The sequence below is a fragment of the Pyrus communis genome, chromosome 7 (assembly GCF_963583255.1).
Source record: "Pyrus communis chromosome 7, drPyrComm1.1, whole genome shotgun sequence".
NCBI lineage: Eukaryota > Viridiplantae > Streptophyta > Magnoliopsida > Rosales > Rosaceae > Pyrus > Pyrus communis.
Window position 1 is genome coordinate 5697583 of NC_084809.1, and position 21308 is coordinate 5718890.

The window sequence follows — 21308 nt, forward strand, 5'->3', positions numbered from 1 at the left end:
GTGTGTTTCTTCCCTTGTATACCTTGGCTTCTGAGTTCTTGTAATTTGATGCATATGCCCGAGTCTCCGTTAATCTAGGATTGGGATCAACATTCATAACCTTCTTCCTTGCTTCTTCTCGTTGGATAGTTGCACAAACATTGTTGAAGGTAGGCAGGTCTTGACTCATCAAGATGTGACTCCTTAGGTCCTCGTACTCAGAACTCATACTCCCTAACAGCTGATAAATTTTGTCTTCCTCAGCTCGTTTTAGGAGAATGGTAGGATCTGTGGTATGAGGGAGATATACATCCAACTCATTCCACATGGCTTTGAGACTCCCAAGGTGTTGAACAAATGCTTTCCCTTCTTGTTGAGCACTGGCAATGTCCTTCTTTAATTGGAAGACCCGTGCATAGTTGTTTTGATTTCCATACATATCCTGCAAAGCTTTCCAAAGATCATGGGCGGAATTGGAGTAGCTAAAAATTTCAGCAACATGTTTCTCCATGGTGTTGAGCAGCAAGGACATGACAAGTTGATCTTTGCAGAGCCATGCATTGTATGTAGAGGAAGAACGATCTGGAGCTTCCACGCTTCCATTTACAAACCCTAGCTTCCCTTTGCCTCCGAGAGCTAGGGAAACAGCTCGAGACCAAGGAAGATAATTGAACTCGTTCAAGAGAACTGAACATAAACGTTGATTGGTGTTAACCTCAACGTCTGAGGAGTTTGGAGAGAGATTGTGCCGGGTTTCCTTATCATGGTTGACAGAACTTTCTTCAGTCATGACTTAGACCTTGAAAGAAAGAAAAAATTCGCAGCAGCAAGAATGGCAGAGACAGGTTACAAATGAACCTGCTCTGATACCATATAGAAATTATAGCTTTAATTTGTGATGTATATTTCATATGTACAATGTACAATGGTTCGGGTATATATGAGGAAGGAGACTAAGAAAAAACAAAAAAACATTCCCCTTAAAACAAGGAATAAAACAAGGAGTAAAACAAGGAGTAAAACATGGAATAAAACAAGGAATAAAACATTCCTTAAATCAAGGAATAAAACATTCCTTAAATCAAGGAACTCATTATTTTCAACAGAATGGTTTCCTTGAGTTGGTCTGAAACCCTATATACTTGGGATTGCATTAATTTGGTCTAGAATGCTGATTGTTAAATGGTTTTGTTGAGTAGTGTGGAGTCTAATGAATCATGCTCGTCGAGTTCCATCGAATGTTTCTGAAACTCTATATTTTCCTGATAGTTAATGCCATGAGAAATTATGGAAGTCATTACGAATACAAGATTTTTTTTTTTTAATGCTTAACAAAATGGTGAACTTTGGTTTGATCTCTTCACATGGTACATAGTCATTCTAACCCTAAGATTAGGTGCGGTCATAAAATAAATCAAATGAAATGGTACTACGATGTTGAACTAATGGTTTGTTTTTAATCATGTCCTGGAATCGGGCGTGACAGAAAGTGTTGCCACCGCGGAGATTGGTGGCTGACGGGATTAGGTGTGTGAGGTAACTTAGTTTGGCTGGGGTTTTCCGTTTGCTTTTTAAGTTTTATTTTTATTTTTCATTTTTTTTTATAAAGTTAAGATAGTTAAATTGGTGGACATGAAATACGTGTCAACATCTCAATGTGGACAGAGGGTAAGAAGAGGAATTTTGGAAGAGCAAATTTGAACTCATATATCATGATATGATCGTCGTAGTTACTAAAAACTTGTAATTTGCATGTACAGGTTGGTTAATCTTGACAAAGATCATTATTTTGCCATTGCTTCACATCACAGTCGTTGTGTTAACTTTGTAGCTTTTACTTTCTCCAAATTAAATATGCATTCTATATTGGAACACTTATGCTAATGGGTTATCCTTTGTTATTATATGGTGTTTATTTTGGTAGCAACCTACATTAATTAACCATGATGTTATCACCAAACTTTCATATCAGATTCAATATTAAAGATGAATATTGTTTGGTTCATTTAATGCAGGAAATATTCCTTAGTTGTATGTTATCTTCTTTTGGAAGGCTAAGCTTACTACATCATATTAAGTTGTTGATTAAATAAAAGGAAAAAAAACTCTTAAGTATTTGATAAAATAAAAGTAAATATTCATCCTGTCAACTATGCTCATGTGTTTTTTCTTCTGAAAAATGATTCATCTCAATGTCATTTTAGATTTCAATTCTATGATTCGTAGCCATTTGACAGCTTTTTTTTTCTTAGCAAAGTTGTTTTCGACAACAATTATTTCATCTCTACTCTAACCTATCACCATGGTCTATTAGTATTTAATTTCTAATTTTTTGTTCATCATATCTAGTTCAATGAATCCCTCGAATAAAAGGAATATATATATATATATATGTGTTTTTTTTTACTTATTCGTTTCAGACTTGTGGTGTTGGACTAATCAAATTAGGAGGAGAAAGTATGGATTAGTTATTAACCAAAAAAAAAAAAGGGCAATGCTAGGGACATTAACTTTTTAGATCAAATTTTGTAAATCATATGATGTTGTTATTGATAATTGAATTATTAACGTGCTTATTTTTTGTTTGTGACATATCATATAATTTACAAATTTAAATAATAATAATAATAATAATAATAATAATAATTATTATTATTATTATTTTTTAACCTAAGGGGATGGAAACATGCAATGCAAGTGATACTCTTGGCGGGACATAATTTTTGGTACTACAATAGATTTTTTATTTTATTAATTTGTACTATATTTCTCTTTTTATTTGTTAAATTGATGAACCTCCTTACACGCTATTAATGTTCTTATAGGAAATTATTTCAGAGAAGATATTATTCTTAGTAGAAACAAAAAATCATTTTATTTTTTATTTTATAGAAAAACGATATTTCATTAGAATAACTTTAAGCAATATTGCCGTTTGGTTTGTGTAAAGATTGATGCAAATTTACTACTATGCCTTTGAGCTTTAAACTAAATATCAAAGTTCTTTATTTTTTAACAAATGATATTATCTACACGCGATATTATCTACACTAAGGGGCGGAGGAGTAGGTTAAACCTTACAATGAACTAGCATAATGTGGTTCAAATTCGTTTTTTGGCGAGAATTGAACCTAAGACCTCTCAATTACAAGTGAAGAAGAATTCTACTAAACCGCAATACTAAGTGGCAAAAATATCCTTATTAAATAAAGGAAAACTTGAGGTTTTATCATCTTTAGTTCCGTTAATATATACTAAAGATATAAAATTTAGACTAAATTGCAACAAATTAAAAGAGTACAAAATTTAAAACATAGAATTTTAGACTGTCACATCCCGGCCCGGGGCGGATCACTTCCCGGGCCCGACTCCACTACCGTAGCACGATATTGTCCGCTTTGGGCTTGCCATTCCCTCACGGTTTTGTTTTTGGGAACTCACGAGCAACTTCTCAGTGGGTCACCCATCATGAGATTGCTTTAACCCCCTTCTCGCTTAACTTCGGAGTTCCTACGGAGCCAGTGAGCTCCCAAAAGGCCTCTGCTAGGTAGGGATGAGAATATACATTTAAAGATCACTCCCCTGGGCGATGTGGGATGTCACAATCCACCCCCCTTAGGGCCCAACATCCTCGTCGGCACACCCGCGACCAGGGTTAGGCTCTGATACCAAATTGTCACATCCCGGCCCGGGGCGGATCACTTCCCGGGCCTGCTCCACCACCGTAGCACGATATTGTCCGCTTTGGGCTTACCATTCCCTCACGGTTTTGTTTTTGGGAACTCACGAGCAACTTCCCAGTGGGTCACCCATCATGGGATTGCTCTAGCCCCCTTCTCGCTTAACTTCGGAGTTCCTACGGAACCCGAAGCCAGTGAGCTCCCAAAAAGCCTCGTGCTAGGTAGGGATGAGAATATACATTTAAGGATCACTCCCCTGGGCGATGTGGGATGTCACATAGACCATCTTCAAAGAATTCAAAGAAGATGTCAAATTTAAAACATAAAATTTATCTTTAAGGGAAATGCAAAATTTTAAACATAAAGTTTAAATTTGAAGGCTTGACACTTTGATCTTTTTTTAAATTTTGTTCTCCACCTAATATGTCAAATTTAGATTATTATTTATTCCATTATTTATTATTTATAATTGTAATAAGTATTTGTTTTTTTTTTTGAACAAACGATATTATCTACAGTAAAGGGGAAATTGTGGCTTAGCCTCTCAATGGGCTAGCAATAATGTGGTTATTCAAATTCACCTTTGATGAGAATTGAACCTAAGACCTCTCACTTACATGAGAAGAAGAATATCACTAGACTATAGTATTTTTAGAGCAAAAAATAACAATAAAAATGGTAAAAATCACTAAAAATAGATTTGAAGTTGCTGTCAAAACTAAATTTGACAGCAACCACCTTTGAGGACAATCCACGTTATGCCACATAGGAATTGGCATTTTGGTTAGAATCTCTGATGCTGTCTTTTTTTACTGTTATGGCAGATATTTTGACTCCTCATTTGGATATGCTTTTAATTTACTCTCAGTGAAAACCAAGATTTCCCTACTAATCGACCCTTTGGTATGACTTAGGGTTAGTAGCAACCCTTCTCTCCTTTCTCCTAATTCCTCTTTTCCCTTCCCTTGCTTCACTCACTCTTCTTCCTTTCTACCCCTTCGCTTCTCCCCACATCTTACCTCCCCCCTCTCCCCTCTCCGCTTTCCTCATTTTTTTTTTCTTGTTGTCACCTTTCTCTGCTGCAACCTTGCTATCTTCTTCACGACATCGATGAAGTCTCCTTCCTAAAGCCAAGCTATGCCTTATTCTGAAGGTTTTGTACCTTGATTTTGGATAGATTTTTAGGGTCGGATTTGTGGTTGTTGGTGGGTCAGATCCATCGCATACAACTTAGTTTCCATGGTTGAGCTTACTTACATGGCGACTCCGCCTTGCTTATCTCGCAGTCACTTTAGATCTTTCTAGAAGTGGTGAAGTTGTTGGTGGTCTTGCCAATGTGTCCTAATCTTGACTATGGAGATGAGGGAACTGGTGAATTTTCTTCTTGGACTAGTTTAAGTTATTTGTTAAATTATATGTTGTTGTCCCACTTTGCAAATGATATGGCCTCACTTTTTAACAATTTGGCTTGTCTATGAGGTATGTTGTGGTTACATTCTTTTAGGTTATTTCTCCATACCAAAATGCCTCATACTTCACAACTTTCTTTCTATTGCGCATGTTAAGGATGGGCCTTCAAACACATGGGTAAACCTCTTAATGATAATTTTGATATAGTAAATTTTGTTTCATTACTTCATCAATCCAATCTAAGTATAATAACTCAATGGATTTTGTCAATATAGGTCGATCACCCACGTGTACATTGTAAGGAGTAACCAATCTAAAGGTTACTCCCTTGACAAGTGTCATAAGATTAGACAATTAGTTAAGAATTTGTTAAACAGTTGCTTATCCTGTAAACTACCTTGGTTACATAGAAATACTACAATGTTAATGTACTCAGTTAGTTAGTGAAAATATCAATACAAACAAGATAACTTATTCTCTAAGATTTCTCTCTCTCTCTAGTTTTATATTCTCTGTTGTGTTCATCTTCTCTGCTGCATAAGATCAATCTTGGTTAACATGGTATCAATCGCCATTTAAGCTTCATCAGCTTCCTCACTGGTACACGCATAAAGGCTTGACAGCTCGTCGATCTTGGTTTCTTTGCTTCCGCTACTACAATATTCTCGAGTTGAATTCTTGTTCTTCGATCACAGGTTCTTTCTTTTTGATTTAGGGTTCTTCATCTCTAATTATGGGACTTTTTTTTTCTTCGATTCTGGTTGTGCACACCAAGTGTTTGTATTTTGGTCTCTGTACATCATTTTCTTGAAGTTCAACAATGGTGACCGCCACTCAGTTATAGATATTGCAATTACTTCCCTAATTTCATTGGTTTCGACCTTTGTAACCATGAAATTGGATGACACCAATTACTTGACTTGGCATTCCAAATGCAGCTTTTATTGGAAGGCCATGGAATTATAAGGTTTGTAGATGGATCTACACCATGTCCATCTAGGTTCTTGCTCCCAATTTTTGGGATTAAGAGATTTCTTCTATGTAACCATCTGATCAGTCTCTTGCTCGCAAGGAATCAAATGAATACTTGGTTTGAATTATGCATGATAGAGCATTGATGCAGCTTATCACAACTACTTTATATCCATCAACAATTTCTTATGCAATTGGAAGTACAAGTGCTCATGACCTGTGGATTCGACTCAAAGAATAGTTTTCTACTGTTACTCGGACAAGTATATTTCAAATGAAATATGAGTTGCAAACTATCAAGAAAGGTACTGATTCTATTAATGTGTATTTTCAAAGAATTAAAGAAGCTAGGGATTATTTGTCTGCTGCTAGTGTTTACTTTGAGGATGATGATATTGTGATCCTTACACTTAATGAACTGCCATCTGAGTATAATACAATCAGGTATGTGATAAGGGGGCGTGAATCTGTTATTTCTCTGAAAGATCTTCAGTCACAATTACTTGTTGAAGAAGTAATGATTGAGACTCTCAATAATGCTCCAATACGTACTGCATTAATGGCCTAATCTCCTGGTTTTCCTATAAAAAAACCCTTAAATTTTCAACCTCAAGCTCAATCTAGTAGGGCATACAATTCATATAACTCCAACTTTGGCTACAAATCTTTCAACAATAAGAATAAGGGCAGATTCAATTCAAATAACATGTTCAATAACTCAAAACCATTCTTCAACATTGTAGTATTTATATGTAACTAAGGTAGCTTACATGATAAGCAACAGTTTAACAAATTCTTAACTAATTGTCTAATCTTATGACACCTGTCAAGAGAGTAACCCTTATATTTTACTTTCTTGACAGGTGTCATAAGATTAGACAAATGGTTACAATTTCTGCAAGTTTCCATTTCTAGTACACCTACCCTATATTGTGATAATCTCTCCGCCATTGCTCTTACATGTAATCATGTCTAGCATCAGCTCACAAAACATATTAAAATCGATGTTCATTTTGTAAGGGAACGGGTGGCTAAACAAGTGTTGTTGGTTCAATTTGTTTCTTCACTCGAGCAATTTGCTGACATATTAACTAAAGGGTTGTCTGCACCTTTGTTCATGACTCATTGTGACAGTCTCAAACTCAGTTTTACTGTTCCTGAGCTTGAGGAAGGATGTAAGGAGTAACCAATCTAAGGGTTACTCTCTTAACAGGTGTCACAAGATTAGACAATTAGTTAAGAATTTGTTAAACAGTTGCTTATCCTGCAAGCTACCTTGGATACATATAAATACTACAATCTTGATGTACTTAGTTAGTCAAAATATCAATACAAACAAGATAACTTCTTCTCAAGATTTCTCTCTCTCTCTGTCTCTCTCTCTCTCTCTCTATTTCTTTCTCTCTCTAAGCTTTCTCTCTCTGATTCTGTATTCTCTGCTGTGTTCATCTTCTTTGTTGCATAAGATCAATCTTGGTTAACAGACATGCGTGACTGGAATTTACGTTATTGTCAATTGCCTTGCATATCCGAACTTCCAAACGCCCATGACTAATGCTAACAATCTAGCTCATATCTAATCAGTACTTTTTCACATCAAACGTGCTCATACCTCTTTAAGTACATGAAAAATCATTTAGTGGCTTGCTATAGTCTTAATCATCGAGGTGTATCTTTTTGGGACGATGTCGGTCCTCCATGGTTAATGTGTTATCTCCGATGATTGTTTTGTTTCTAGCATGGATAGCTCTTTTTCCATGTGGTTTACCAGGACGAGGATATTTCAGAGCCTTTTCACATTCTTTTCCAAGCTCTCTTTGTATTAGCCCGTTTGGTCTATTATGAATGAAATCCTTTAATACCTTAAAAAAAGTACATGAGAAATCAAGAACTATAGAATTATTCCCAGCATGGAAAAACCATTACACCAATAACCAAGATCACCAACCACTTGCAATTCGTTAACCTAGTTAAAAATTGTATTCTCTTGTTCATCAGGGATTTTGATTTTATTCATAGGAAAAGTAAGCATGGTTGGAGAAGATTCGAATATAAATTTATACAAGATTTAACGGGAGGTAAAAATTCAAATGCTAGGCACTAGCAAATAGATTCGGGAGAAAAAATAAAAAAAGAGTTTGGTAGCCGTCATCTATTGCACCATACACTTCCTAGCGGAAAATTAAACACCCAAAGAACTGCTCTCTCTATATATCTTTATCTCTCTCATAGCAATTACACCTTTCTCTCCCACCATTAAATGCAATTGCATCCTCTCAATACGCTCTGCAATTACTCCTCGCTGCCATACTTTTCTCCCTCTGCCCCCTTTTCTCCTTGCTTGCCTTTCTCTCTTTCCTAAAACCACTTCCCTTTCTTCTTCCTCATCTTCTTCTCCTTTTTCTTCACCTTCTCTAACTTCCAAAACTATTTACTACTCCAAAGTCCATACCATATATATATATATAAACTCTTATACACCAAAATCCGTACGCCGGAAAACCACTCTTGGGTCACCAAACTGTGGCTTCCCGGCACCAGGTTAAAGCCCAAAGCTAGATCTACAACGCTTCGCTCTCTAGGGCTTTTGATCAGGTGCACACATACAACATCATACGTCCTGGTAACATATTATTCCACCCTAGATTTTTGCATGCTCTAAACTTTTCATTTTTTGTCCGACAAGCTTCTGTATTCTCAGTACTAGTAACGCTTCTGACAATTTTTGTTTTTTGAGTTTTTTTTTTTAAACATTTTTTTTGGCATTTTGCGTTGGTGCATCTAGGGTAAGACCAGAAAACATAAGGAGAAACTTGGGTGTTACAGTGGGTTTATGTATTTGGTTTAGACCCATTTTTTCTGTCAAAACTCAAAAGCCGTACTAAAATTGTCAACCCCTTAATATTATAATCTCTTCATATACTCACACTCTCCATTTCATCAAGTACAAAACGAAAGTATGTTTGTCAGCTCTATGTCCCTTTGTTTCCCCCGCTTCAAATAACCTCATCCTCTACATTTATGTGGGAAATTAATCCATACAAATTGCAAGTTCAGGTTAATTTGGGGGGTTTCAAGTCTTGAAATATCCCCGCCGGGCTTATGATTCCGGCAAGAAACATGCCTTCGATGATCGGAAGCAATGGGAACATTAACGGGTTTGCATCATCTTCAGGACTCACACTTGGTCAGGTCAGTGTGCTTAATTCAAGTTTCGTTGTCTAATTGGTATACTAATTTACACATCTACGCCTTCGCTTTGCAAGGCTAATTAGATCAAATTCTTTTTCCCTGGAGCTAAGTTATCTAAAGCTTTCTGAACCAAGAAAAAAATTATGAGAACTTTAACGAAAAGCTTCGGTACTGTTTATTTTACCGAAAAATTATATTTTTATACTAAAAAGTCAATTCTGGTACCATTCACTTTACATTTTATTTTGTTTTTATCGTTAAAACTCAAAGTTTTAAATCATTTTCATTAATTTTCTAAAATTTATATATAGATTTTGTCAATCGGTACGTCTGGATCCATTTTTCTATTATATTTTCTTTTATCTAATTTTCTTTTCTTCTCCCACTTCATCTCGGTATTTTAATATTTTAATTAATTAATTTTTTACCGTAAGACGGGTTTGACTACTCAGGTAGTCCAAAATTTCAATTTTGTGGCAAAATCCTTCTCGGTTTTAGAAAAAAGTTGGAATGGTTTTCACCACAAAGACAAGCACAGAGATTTAAGTTCAATGCATTTTCTTGTTCATTTTTTTTTCAAATAGTATTTTAGTATTTTGACCCGATATTTATGTGCTAGCTCCATATATTTTCTTATAATATACATATGTAGACGTTTGTCAAAAGCTAAATATAACGCAGTAAGAGTGTGCAGGTGTAATGTAATTTTTTCTTTCCTTTTGAGTGGGTACATTTTTCCATTCTGTTGTTTTGATTGAAAAACCATAAAGCCTTCTAAGCCCTTGGGACTAAAATCAAAATCTTAAAGATCTCTGGATATGTTCCAGCCAAACATGATGGAAGCCGGTCATCTGCACCCGTTAGACATGGCTACAAACACCTCTGAAAGCGACATTGCTCGGTTCCGAGATGATGACTTCGACAGTGCTACCAAATCCGGCAGCGACAACCCTGAAGGCGGTTCCGGTGACGACCAAGAAAACCCTCGACCCAAAAAGAAGCGTTATCACCGCCACACACAGCATCAGATCCAAGAAATGGAAGCGTAAGTAATATTTATTAATTAGTCTCAAACCTCCTGAACAAGCTCTTGTTAATGAGTTGTTCAAAAGTTTATAGTTCACCTTTGAATTAAATTTTTTTGGATGTTTTATTTAGTTTTTTCAAGGAATGTCCCCACCCAGATGACAAGCAAAGGAAGGAACTGAGCCGGGAATTAGGTTTGGAACCATTACAAGTCAAATTTTGGTTTCAAAACAAGCGCACCCAAATGAAGGTATATATTTGTTCATTACATGTCTTCAATAAGGGTTTTAGAATACTCAAACTTTTGTCATTTTTTTTAAAGTTTTGCTTTTGTTAAAGCTACTAATTGGCTGCTCTTGATTTGTTGTTAATGATCTATTACAGACTCAGCATGAGCGGCATGAGAACACACAACTTCGGAACGAAAACGAAAAGCTCCGTGCTGATAACATGAGGTACAGAGAAGCGCTAGGTAATGCCTCATGCCCTAATTGTGGCGGCCCAACAGCTCTAGGAGAGATGTCATTCGACGAACACCATCTGAGACTTGAGAATGCTCGATTACGAGAAGAGGTAGAGAAAACTAAAGATCAAGATAATATCAAACACATTTATTATTTGGTGGATATTTTACCTGTTTTGGTACAACAAATTAGGATGAATGTTACATATATGTTCCAGATTCATAGTACGTGATATGTCCCCCAGATTGATGACTTATTTCCTTTATTGTTCAGATCGATCGTATATCTGCGATAGCTGCGAAGTACGTTGGCAAACCGTTAGGAAACTACCCTCTCATGTCTTCTCCTGTTCCTTCCCGTGGTCCACTTGATCTTGGGGTTGGGAGCTTTGGTGGTCAGCCAGGCATGGGCGGTGAGATGTATGGTGCTGGAGACCTTCTCAGGTCAATCAGTGCACCAAGTGAGGCAGACAAGCCAATGATAATTGAGCTTGCTGTTGCAGCTATGGAGGAACTCGTCAGAATGGCCCAAGTGGGTGAACCCTTGTGGATGACCAGCCTTGATGGCAGCGCGACCGTACTTAATGAAGATGAGTACATAAGAACATTCCCTCGTGGAGTCGGGCCAAAACAAAATGGCTTCAAAACTGAAGCTTCGCGTGAGAGTGCAGTTGTTATCATGAACCACATTAACCTTGTTGAGATTCTCATGGATGTGGTAAGCTTAATTAACAACTTTATTACACATTTACATATGTCTTTATAAGTGTATATCATTGTACATATTAAAAAACAATAATATTAATAACGCCTTTGAATTAAGGAATCTCATGAACCCTAATTATTATTTGTTCGGATTTTGTACCGTGTAGAATCAGTGGTCGACTGTATTTTCTGGCATTGTGTCAAGAGCTTTGACCCTTGAAGTCCTATCAACTGGCGTGGCTGGAAATTACAATGGAGCCTTGCAAGTGGTATGTATATTTTCGCCTCAAAGTTCAACTTCAGCTCTCCTTATTAGTCATCCATTTGTCTAGATATTGTGATACACATATTCTTGTATTAAAATCTTGTTTGTGATTTGGTAGATGACGGCAGAATTCCAGGTTCCTTCACCACTTGTTCCAACTCGTGAGAGTTATTATGTGAGGTACTGCAAACAGCATGCTGATGGCACCTGGGCTGTAGTTGATGTTTCCTTGGACAACTTGCGCCCTAATCCTGCACCCAGATCTTGTCAAAGAATGCCCTCAGGATGCCTAATTCAAGAAATGCCAAATGGGTATTCAAAGGTATATAATTTTTTTTTCTTTTGAACAAAAAAGGTATATAATTAAACACGCTAGCTATATATACATATACGTACATATCATGTATGTTTCACTTTCATATGATATTTTGGGGCCCAATTTTTACGGTACATACATTTCATCTAATGATAAGTTTTGCTGCCTTAGGTTACATGGGTTGAGCATGCTGAAGTGGATGAAAGAGGTGTTCACAACCTCTACAAGCAGCTGGTTAGCTCCGGCCACGCATTTGGCGCTAAACGATGGGTTGCCACCTTGGACAGGCAATGCGAACGTCTGGCTAGTGCAATGGCATCAAACATCCCTACTGGTGATGTTGGAGGTAATAAATATCTAGTTTGCTATTTTATTATTCTTTTTGTAATATTTGTATGGAATTATATTTGGCGCGAATTCTTCATATGGGGCTACCGTGCTACATTGTAGTATTCACTATAACATGATAGTACGTTAAATATGTTAAAAGATTGCGTGTGTCTAAAGTGACATATCCCGTTAATATGCATGACATTAAGCCTAATTCTTTTTTAAATAAATTTATTAACCATAATTGTTTATATTTGTTAAATTCATGGTTAATTAGTGATTACAAATCAAGAAGGGAGAAGAAGCATGCTAAAATTGGCTGAAAGAATGGTGATTAGCTTCTGTGCTGGAGTGAGTGCATCAACCACTCACACATGGACCACACTGTCTGGAACCGGGGCTGATGATGTCCGGGTGATGACCCGAAAGAGTGTGGATGATCCCGGAAGGCCTCCAGGTATTGTGCTCAGTGCCGCCACATCTTTCTGGCTGCCAGTTTCTCCCAAAAGAGTCTTTGAGTTTCTCCGCGATGAGAACTCTCGCAGCGAGGTACATACACTTTAACTAGTCTTCAAATTTAATTATTTGTCCCCCGACTCTCAGAATACATTTACCAAATCTAATACTGGAACCAAATTAATGCACATACATTTTGCAAAAGCCTGAGAAACAAGTACATGAACTATTACTAAAACATACCATAAACGGACAAGCATACATAGAGACCATTTGCACATGAAGGAATTTCTATGGAAAACGAAAAGTATATATTTTCTAATCCCAACTAATATTGAAACAATTTGTGTCAACCTCAGGAGAAAAAAGGAAAAGGAAAAGAAAACACAGATGGCAGTTTGGTTTTTACAAAGAATTAGCTAAACTGAAAGCATATATTTATTCGCCTTAAATTGTTCTAATTGATTAATTGTGATGATCACTTATGCTTGCAGTGGGATATTCTTTCCAATGGGGGAATTGTTCAAGAGATGGCACACATCGCTAATGGTCGTGACACTGGAAATTGCGTGTCTCTACTACGAGTAAATGTAGCTTTATCTTTTATATATAACAATAATTATTATTATAAAAAAATAATAGTTGTTGACAAAGAACTTAAATTAAGTTGTAAAACTGGTTTTTTCACATAACAATTGACAATGTAACTTAAATTAATTTGTAGAGTGCTAATTCAAGCCAGAGCAACATGCTGATACTGCAAGAGAGCTCCTCTGACCCAACAGCTTCCTTTGTGATTTATGCACCAGTTGACATTGTTTCCATGAATGTGGTGCTGAATGGGAGTGACCCTGACTATGTTGCCCTTCTTCCTTCTGGGTTTGCTATACTCCCGGATGGAGCCGGCATTGGAGACTCTGGCTCTGGTGGTGGTTCCCTTCTCACTGTTGCTTTTCAGATCTTGGTTGATTCAGTCCCCACTGCTAAGCTGTCTCTCGGATCAGTTGCAACAGTTAACAATCTTATTGCTTGCACTGTTGAGAGGATCAAAGCTGCATTGTCATGCGACAATGCGTGAACTTCATGACTCAGTTAATTTCCAGGTAAACTAATTATACATGTCACGTATTACAAATTAATTACATGTCACATATTTGATGTGTAATATTCGTCAAATAATCGTTTGCCTTTAGTTTGTTGCAGTATTAGGACGAGGAAGAAAGATGAACGGACAGAGACACCGATGGTGGCAAGGAATTTCGGCAGCTTATACCCAGGAGGGGAGAAGTCAAGATCGCACCCTACATGATCTTTTTGTATAATCTATAAAGAGATTAGGGGTTCGGGTATTGACTTCCTCGAACAATGTGAAAGGCAAATTAAGCGCTTCAGAAATTATTAATTTTTAAGTTTTGTGTTTATTGAACTTTCTCCTTTTCCACCTTCTTTAACCTTGTACACAGGATTAGGGTTTTGGAATGGATATTGTTTTTCTTTATGGTCAATCGTTCAGGGTTTCTTTTTTTTTTAAGTATGGTTTTATTTTAGATTTTTTTTTAAGTAATTTGTGTTGATTGATTGTGGATTGTTTGCCTGTGTTGGTATTACGCGGCTTTTGATTTAAGCTGTTTATTACGACGAAATTACACAATGCTTTTGATTTAAGCTGTTTATTAGGACGAAATTACACAATGTATCAATGTATGAGATACAATGCTGCATTGGACAACTTCAATTTGGCTGCTCAAACACTAGTGCATTCGCTAATGTAGAAAAACCAGTATTACAAATCCAAAGGTATTCGACCAAATGCATTGTATGATACCTGAAATACAAGCTGTTAATTAAAATCCAGCCCTTGATTAGTTCATGTGGAGGACGGTACGGGAGTTGGAATTAGGATAGGTCAAGATGACTTAGATGAGCAAAGAAGCTTAATCTTAGTTGGGAGGAAAATATCTCAAATTGGACAAATTTTTTTTTTGAACAAAAAAAAAAAAGAAAAAAAAAGGGGGTTAAACTGTAATATTATATGAATAAATTAGGTTATCGAATGATTCCATGTACCACCGATTCTTCAAGTTGCGAAGATGTATACTCTATATGTAACTTTTGATTTATTAGGGATGAGATTCTCTCCCCTTCCTTTTTCCCTTCTCTCCCTTTCCTCCTTTTACAGTTTTTTTTATTTATTTTTTGTTCCCTCTCTATATTTTATTTTTTTTACAAAGAAGAAATCTTTAGCGTTCAAATATGAGAGGAGGGAAGGAGAGGAAAAAAAAAAAAAAAGAGGAGAGAATCCTTGTCCATTTATTATCAAACAATCAATTAAGAATTATTAATCAAATGAGCACAGATCATGTTTAAATGTATGATTCTAGTTGACTGATAAATGTCTAACAACATTTGGATCACTTAACCAGAATTCTTTGTGCTTTTTCCAGTCGATTTTAATGTAGGCATTGCATCAACAGATTAGATTATTCCATTATTTAGTTACACATTTTGAGCATGTGCAACGTAATCTTTAAAGAGCATTGCTATCTTATTCTATTGTCTTATTTCTCCACTCACTTTGATATAAAAATTTATTGACAAATTTAACCTCAAACAAGATGACGTTTAAGACCTAAACAAAACAAAGTTTTAAAAATAGAAAAGTGATAAAAGAGAATTCTTAATGTCACTAGCTAGCCACCACCCACCAACCATTTTTGTTGGCAAAGAGGCCAAAGAACTCTCAATGGCACCAGGAACACTCAGTGACACCAAGAAATATCCAATCGTCCAAGTAAAATTGCAATCGTGCACCAGATTCCTCTTGCCCATTATTTCAAACTTGGACATTTTGTGCCAATCTCCTTGATTTCAACGATACAGTCATCAGAGAGCAGCCGGAGGAAGGAGACCTCGTGAGGACAACGAGGCTTTGTCTCTGTGCAATTGTTCTTGATAAGAACCGGTATGGATGCAAAAGAGAAGAGGAAAACAAATAGAGAGGGAGCAAAGAAATAATTTGAGCCCATCCTTGCCGGACGTTCATGGTCTGGTGCGAAACTTAGGAGAGAAAGGGGTGTTTGTCGTCCCACGTCGAGTAGGTGGACATGGATGCTAGGTTCTTTGAGTTTCTCTTCAGTTTTTTGTTTTATTTTACTTGTTTCATATTAAAGAAATAGTACATCAAAGTTATTTTAGGAATCAAGGTGGGTGAGAAAAGAGCATTTTCATTTTACAATTTTTATTGGTGGTTGTGGTGAGGAAATAAGACTGGTGGGTGACATTAACAGCACTCTGTTTAAATTGTGGACATACTTTTTGTGCAGCAAGAAAACTCACATCTAATTGATGTCGTAGAATAAGATCACACAACAGTCACTTGACTAAATAATATCCAATTTATATACGAGAGTTTCCATCCCTCATATCACTGAGATCTATTGTGATAAAATTAAATACATACTAATAGGTGGTTAGATTGATACAATATCAATGATGTTGGTGATAGACTTGTTCATCTACATGGGCCTATAAAGTTTATTATGATATCAGAGCAGTCTATTCTTTTGACACCTCCTGGGTCCTATTTATTGAGTTTGCCTCTTTAAGTTAAGTTTTTGGAAAAGTTGTGCTAACTTCAATTTAAGAATATTGAATGACTAGGCCCTCAAAATTTGTGTTGTCTCCGATATAATAACTTGACCAGTTCTCGATGAGGAATCGGTTTCCCTTGTGACTCCATGTGGAGTCAGTCGTGAGGAGGCGTAAGATCCCACATCGGTTATAAACAAAATAATATACAATTAATATATGGGAGTTTCCACTTTGATATCATCAAGACTTTTTGTAATAAAACTCAACACCTAATAATAGATGATTAAGTTAAGACAATATCAATGATGTTGATTATAAACCTGCATGTACAAGCCTATAAAGTTTATCAATTGACACTTAGCAACTGGATATATGAACCTCTCTTAAATTCTCAATGACTCTTAGTCCTCCTTGGTGCAAGAGAAATTGCAGTTGAAGTAGTACTAAATTACTAATTGGAATAAATGCATTAGGTGCTTTATAATTAGACAGGAAGGCTCGTTGCTGGATTCTTGTTCAACATGCATTGTGTAATATTCTCAGCAGTACGCTTGGCTTTTCTTCACTTCAGGGTGTGAATTCTTGGAAGTAATGTTACAATTAATGTACCTACAAACTCTGTCTCATCTCATCAAATGAAGACCCCTCCGCACTACATCTACCAAGTAAATGTAAAACCAATAAGTCAAGTTGAAAAGTTTTCACATATGTTTGCCATGAACCATTTGAGTCAGCGCGCGTCCCCGTGCACACACACATACAAGGATAAATTATACAAAGCCATCTCAATTATGGATTGAACCATAATCTCATACCTTATATTTTGAAAATTACAATATTATACTTTATCTTATGAATTTGTTGCAATGTCAGACATCTGTCAATTTTTCTATCAATTACTTTATTAAATGCTGACTTGACTTGAAGCAGAACCTACTCCCTAACACAACTGGATTAAAAATTTAATTAAATATTAAATAATAAAAATTAAATATTTTATTAAAAAAAGAATAGGAGTCATTTAAGGAATGATGACCAATCCACCCTTCTTCCCCAGTACGCTTGCGTCCCGCTGCCACCCTCCTCCTCAAACCCCCACAACAGCAGCAACCACCACCACTACTACCCAAGGACCTACCCAAGGACATCGTCATACTCCTCCTTCGCTTCCTTCAAGGGCTGCTGCTGCCGCCTCTTTTTACTCTTCTCCTTCCTAGCACTCCTCGTCCTTGTCGTCAAGCCAAAGAAGCTACCGTTCAATGTCCAGCAAGTCGGTGACCCAATCCCACCCCAACCACCGACCCCAACCAAAACCCCACCTCTGCCTCCCTCTCCCTCAGCATTCACATGCTCTTACAGTGAGTCCAAGTTCACTGTCATGTACCACGGGATTTCATTGGGCATGGTGAGCAACGAAGGCAGGGGGAATTGAAGGAGTGAGGGCAAATAACATTTTAAGGATACAACAAACTATGAAATATTCGACTAGCAAAACCGAATTGTATTTTCTTAGAAATAACTAGAAAGAAATTGTATGAATGTGATGGAGAGAGAAGAGAGAGCAAAGAAATTGTGTAGACAACAAATTTCTGAATGAATTTCTTCTACTAATATTACCAATATATATAGAGAGAATTGCACCTTTTAGACATTTCTTTTGGTTTTGGATGTGTCCTCTCACCACGAGATAGAACTGAACATTGCAGCAATGTTTCATAGATATGTCTGATACAAGAGAAAAATGCATCTGTTTGGGATGCATCATGTCTTTTCGCAAAAACAGAAAAGGTGCACTGTATGTGATTGTTGGGTCAATGACCCAATTCCATCATCTGTCAAACAGCCGTATATACATATACATATATATATATATATATATATATATATATATATATATATATTACATTATATTATATTCTTAAAATATTCAACATGGCGGAGGAGGTTGAGGTGGAGGCAGGTGGTGAGGTTGGGGTGCCCGAAGATGGGTATCGTCGGGTGGACTGGAAAAGAAGGATGAGTTTGTAGGGTTAGGTGACTTGGGTCCCACAATTTTTAACTAATATTTAAATGATTTAATTTTTAAACTTTGATATTTAATTATTTTTTAATCTAGTTGGGCTGGGGAGTAGATCCCATCTCAAGCTACATCAGCATTTAATAGAGTAATTGACAGAAAAACTAACAGATGCCTGACATTGCAATAAATTCATAAGATGAAGTATGACATTGTAATTTTAAAAAAAAAAAAATACGAGATTATGGTTCGACTCATAGTTGAAATAATTTTGTGTAATTTACCCTAAGTACAAACAAATATCTATACATACAACTTGTGATACACTTTTCAATAGAAAAAAGTGGATGTCTCTATTAGACTAGGTCTTGATGAACGTAGGAATTGCAGAAAGAAAACACAACGGAAAAATCATAAAACGAATGGAGGAAACCCTAATAGGTTGAGTGTGACTAACGTTGATGTTGGATTGAATTATGTGTGTTAAGTGCTTCAAATTTTGATATGTTACTACGAATCTAAATGCTAATTAAAAGCAACCTAAATGTCCACCTTAAAAATATTTCAGAGACAATTTCCTTCGTACTTTTTGATGAATCCAAATGGCAACACCTTTCAATCATTCATAACAAGAGTTTGATTAATAAATAGAGGACATAAACCCTTAAACGAAAATTTTAAAATTTAATAGGATAAACTGCTAATTTAGTTTCTGAATTATCATTTAAGTGAAAATTAGGTCCCTAAATTATATTTTCAAAAAAATAAGTCTTTGAATTATAAAAATCTCCCAATTACATCCCTAATATTAGATTCGAAGCTACTATATTCAATTTTCCTTCAATTTAAGTCACATTATTTGCATATGATACACATTAGAAAGTAGATTGGTAATTTTTCATAAAGAAATAGTAAATGGAGTTAACTTTAGAGGGTAAATTAGACATTAAATTCGAAACCTATATGAAATGTTAAGGGCATATAGGCGAGAAAATGACGGTCTTACATTCTAAAGTGTGTTAAGTGACTTGAGTTGACGAAAAATTGGATAAAATAACTTTAAATATAATAGTAGGGATGAAATTTGCAATTTTTAATGAATTTAGATACTTATTTTAATGAAAAAAATAATTTAAGAACTTCATTTTTACTAGGTTGATAGTTCATGGACTAAATCGGCACTTCACTCTTATCAAAATAATATAAATTGTAAAATTTGCGTCTGATAGTTCAGTTGTATGTTAAGCCTTATTTTTCCGGAGAAGGATTCTCTACCCTCATATTCTCATCCTCTTCCACCCCTCTCCTCTCACACATTGCTTTTTGTCTTATTATCTCTATAAAAAAATCAATATAAGATGTTGACGTGGCGTAACTGTGACTGTTCAAATAGGAGGGCATGGAAGGGTAGAGAGATTAGGAGGGTAGATAATCCTCCTATTTTTCCTGCTAAATGTAGGTTTGTTGCCAATCCTTGAAGTTGTTGTATTGGATGGCGGCAGCAGCCCCGCACTAGGAGATGGATTGTCTGCCCTCTCCATCCCATACCCTTCCCATCTCCTCCTATTTATGTGATCACGGTTAAGCCACGTCAACATTTTATATTCCCATTGCTTTTTGTCTTATTATTTCTATAAAAAAAATTAATATAAAATGTTGACGTGGCTTAACCGTGACTACAAAAATATGAGAGGATGGAAAGGGTATGAGATGGGGGAGTGCAGACAATCCATCTCCCCGCACTATGGCCAAAACCTAAGCCTAGAAAAGGGAAGTACATATATAGCAGCTTATCTCGGAAGCCTTGCCAGGCATGTATGTCGGCGTGTCTACTAACGGCGCTGCCACCGCGATCACGACGAAGAAGACGAAGAGTGTGGCGTCCACAAGCTTCACCAAAGCTCCCATTTTTTTATTTATCACAATTACACACGCTCAGTGGTCTAAATTATATTGTATTGTGGGGGAATATCTGACCAAGGGGATGTAGCTCAGATGGTAGAGCGCTCGCTTAGCATGCGAGAGGCATGGGGATCGATACCCCACTTCTCCAAATTTTCAGTACTTTTTTTACTCAAAATAAACTAACCTACATGTAATGATTCATAGCACTTCTTAATTGTAAACTCTATTCTTTTCTTTTTTACACAAGTGGTAATGGTAACAAGAGATACGTATTCAAGCACATGAATAAATACTCTAATCACTTGAGTTATATAAATTCTTTCCTTTTTATTTTATTTAGTATATACATGTCAAATATGGTAATTTTTTTTAAAGGTACCATGAGAAAGATGTTAATGGCTCGTATTTTGGATTTATCTAATTCGTCATATTTGGTATGTGTTTTCTTTATTGGAACTTAGGTACACTCTTCGTATACATATATTTTTGAACTTACGTATTTTTATTGGAGAATATTGGATCATAAATTGAGAATTTTCAAAATCTCTAGATACATTCCAATTTGGAGAATTAACTACAATACCTTTTTATTTTTAGTCGAGCGATAGCCTTAGTAAGTTAAATGTTGGATTAGTCACCGTCGGAGTTTAAACCCACGCCGTCATGCAAGGACACGACACATTTTCACCACTGTGGTAAAGAGTCACTTGCAACTACAATACTTACACGTATGTAATGCAATCATCATCTAACAATGAGATATAATTATGTGAAAATATGTATTTAATACAATCATCATCTAACCATCGAGATGATGATTGTTTTAAATACATGTAAGTATCCAAATCTGAATTTTTTTACATCCAAATTTTTTAGAATGTTCGGAATCGGAATTTCTAATCCAAGTGGATCGACAGTGTTTTTGATTTCTTGGCTGACAATATGATATCCTAAGAAGCCTTCAGGCATCAATTTCGTGACTTCGTTTGTATCATCTCCCC

The 21308-nt window shown here is 36.1% G+C and overlaps 1 protein-coding gene and 1 non-coding gene across 4 annotated transcripts; both read left to right on the forward strand.

Annotated features, from left to right (window-relative positions):
- The first annotated feature begins 8306 nt into the window (after positions 1 to 8306).
- Positions 8307 to 14303, forward strand: LOC137740330 (homeobox-leucine zipper protein HDG2-like). 3 transcript variants are annotated; one of them, XM_068480190.1, is made up of 13 exons: positions 8307 to 8664; positions 9099 to 9233; positions 10061 to 10278; positions 10392 to 10509; positions 10644 to 10832; positions 10997 to 11440; positions 11595 to 11696; positions 11811 to 12014; positions 12180 to 12354; positions 12616 to 12887; positions 13289 to 13384; positions 13519 to 13897; positions 13988 to 14303. In XM_068480190.1, the coding sequence occupies exons 2-12, from the start codon at positions 9144 to 9146 to the stop codon at positions 13870 to 13872; spliced, it is 2262 nt and encodes a 753-aa protein (XP_068336291.1). In that variant the 5' UTR covers positions 8307 to 8664; positions 9099 to 9143; the 3' UTR covers positions 13873 to 13897; positions 13988 to 14303. The 3 variants fall into 3 exon arrangements, with proteins under 3 accessions (XP_068336291.1, XP_068336292.1, XP_068336293.1); XM_068480191.1 differs by having other exon boundaries at positions 13998 to 14303; XM_068480192.1 differs by having other exon boundaries at positions 13289 to 13378.
- Positions 14304 to 20382: 6079 nt separating this feature from the next.
- On the forward strand, positions 20383 to 20455 carry TRNAA-AGC (transfer RNA alanine (anticodon AGC)). The gene has a single exon. It is a non-coding gene; the product is annotated as a tRNA-Ala (tRNA).
- The last annotated feature ends 853 nt before the right edge of the window (positions 20456 to 21308 follow it).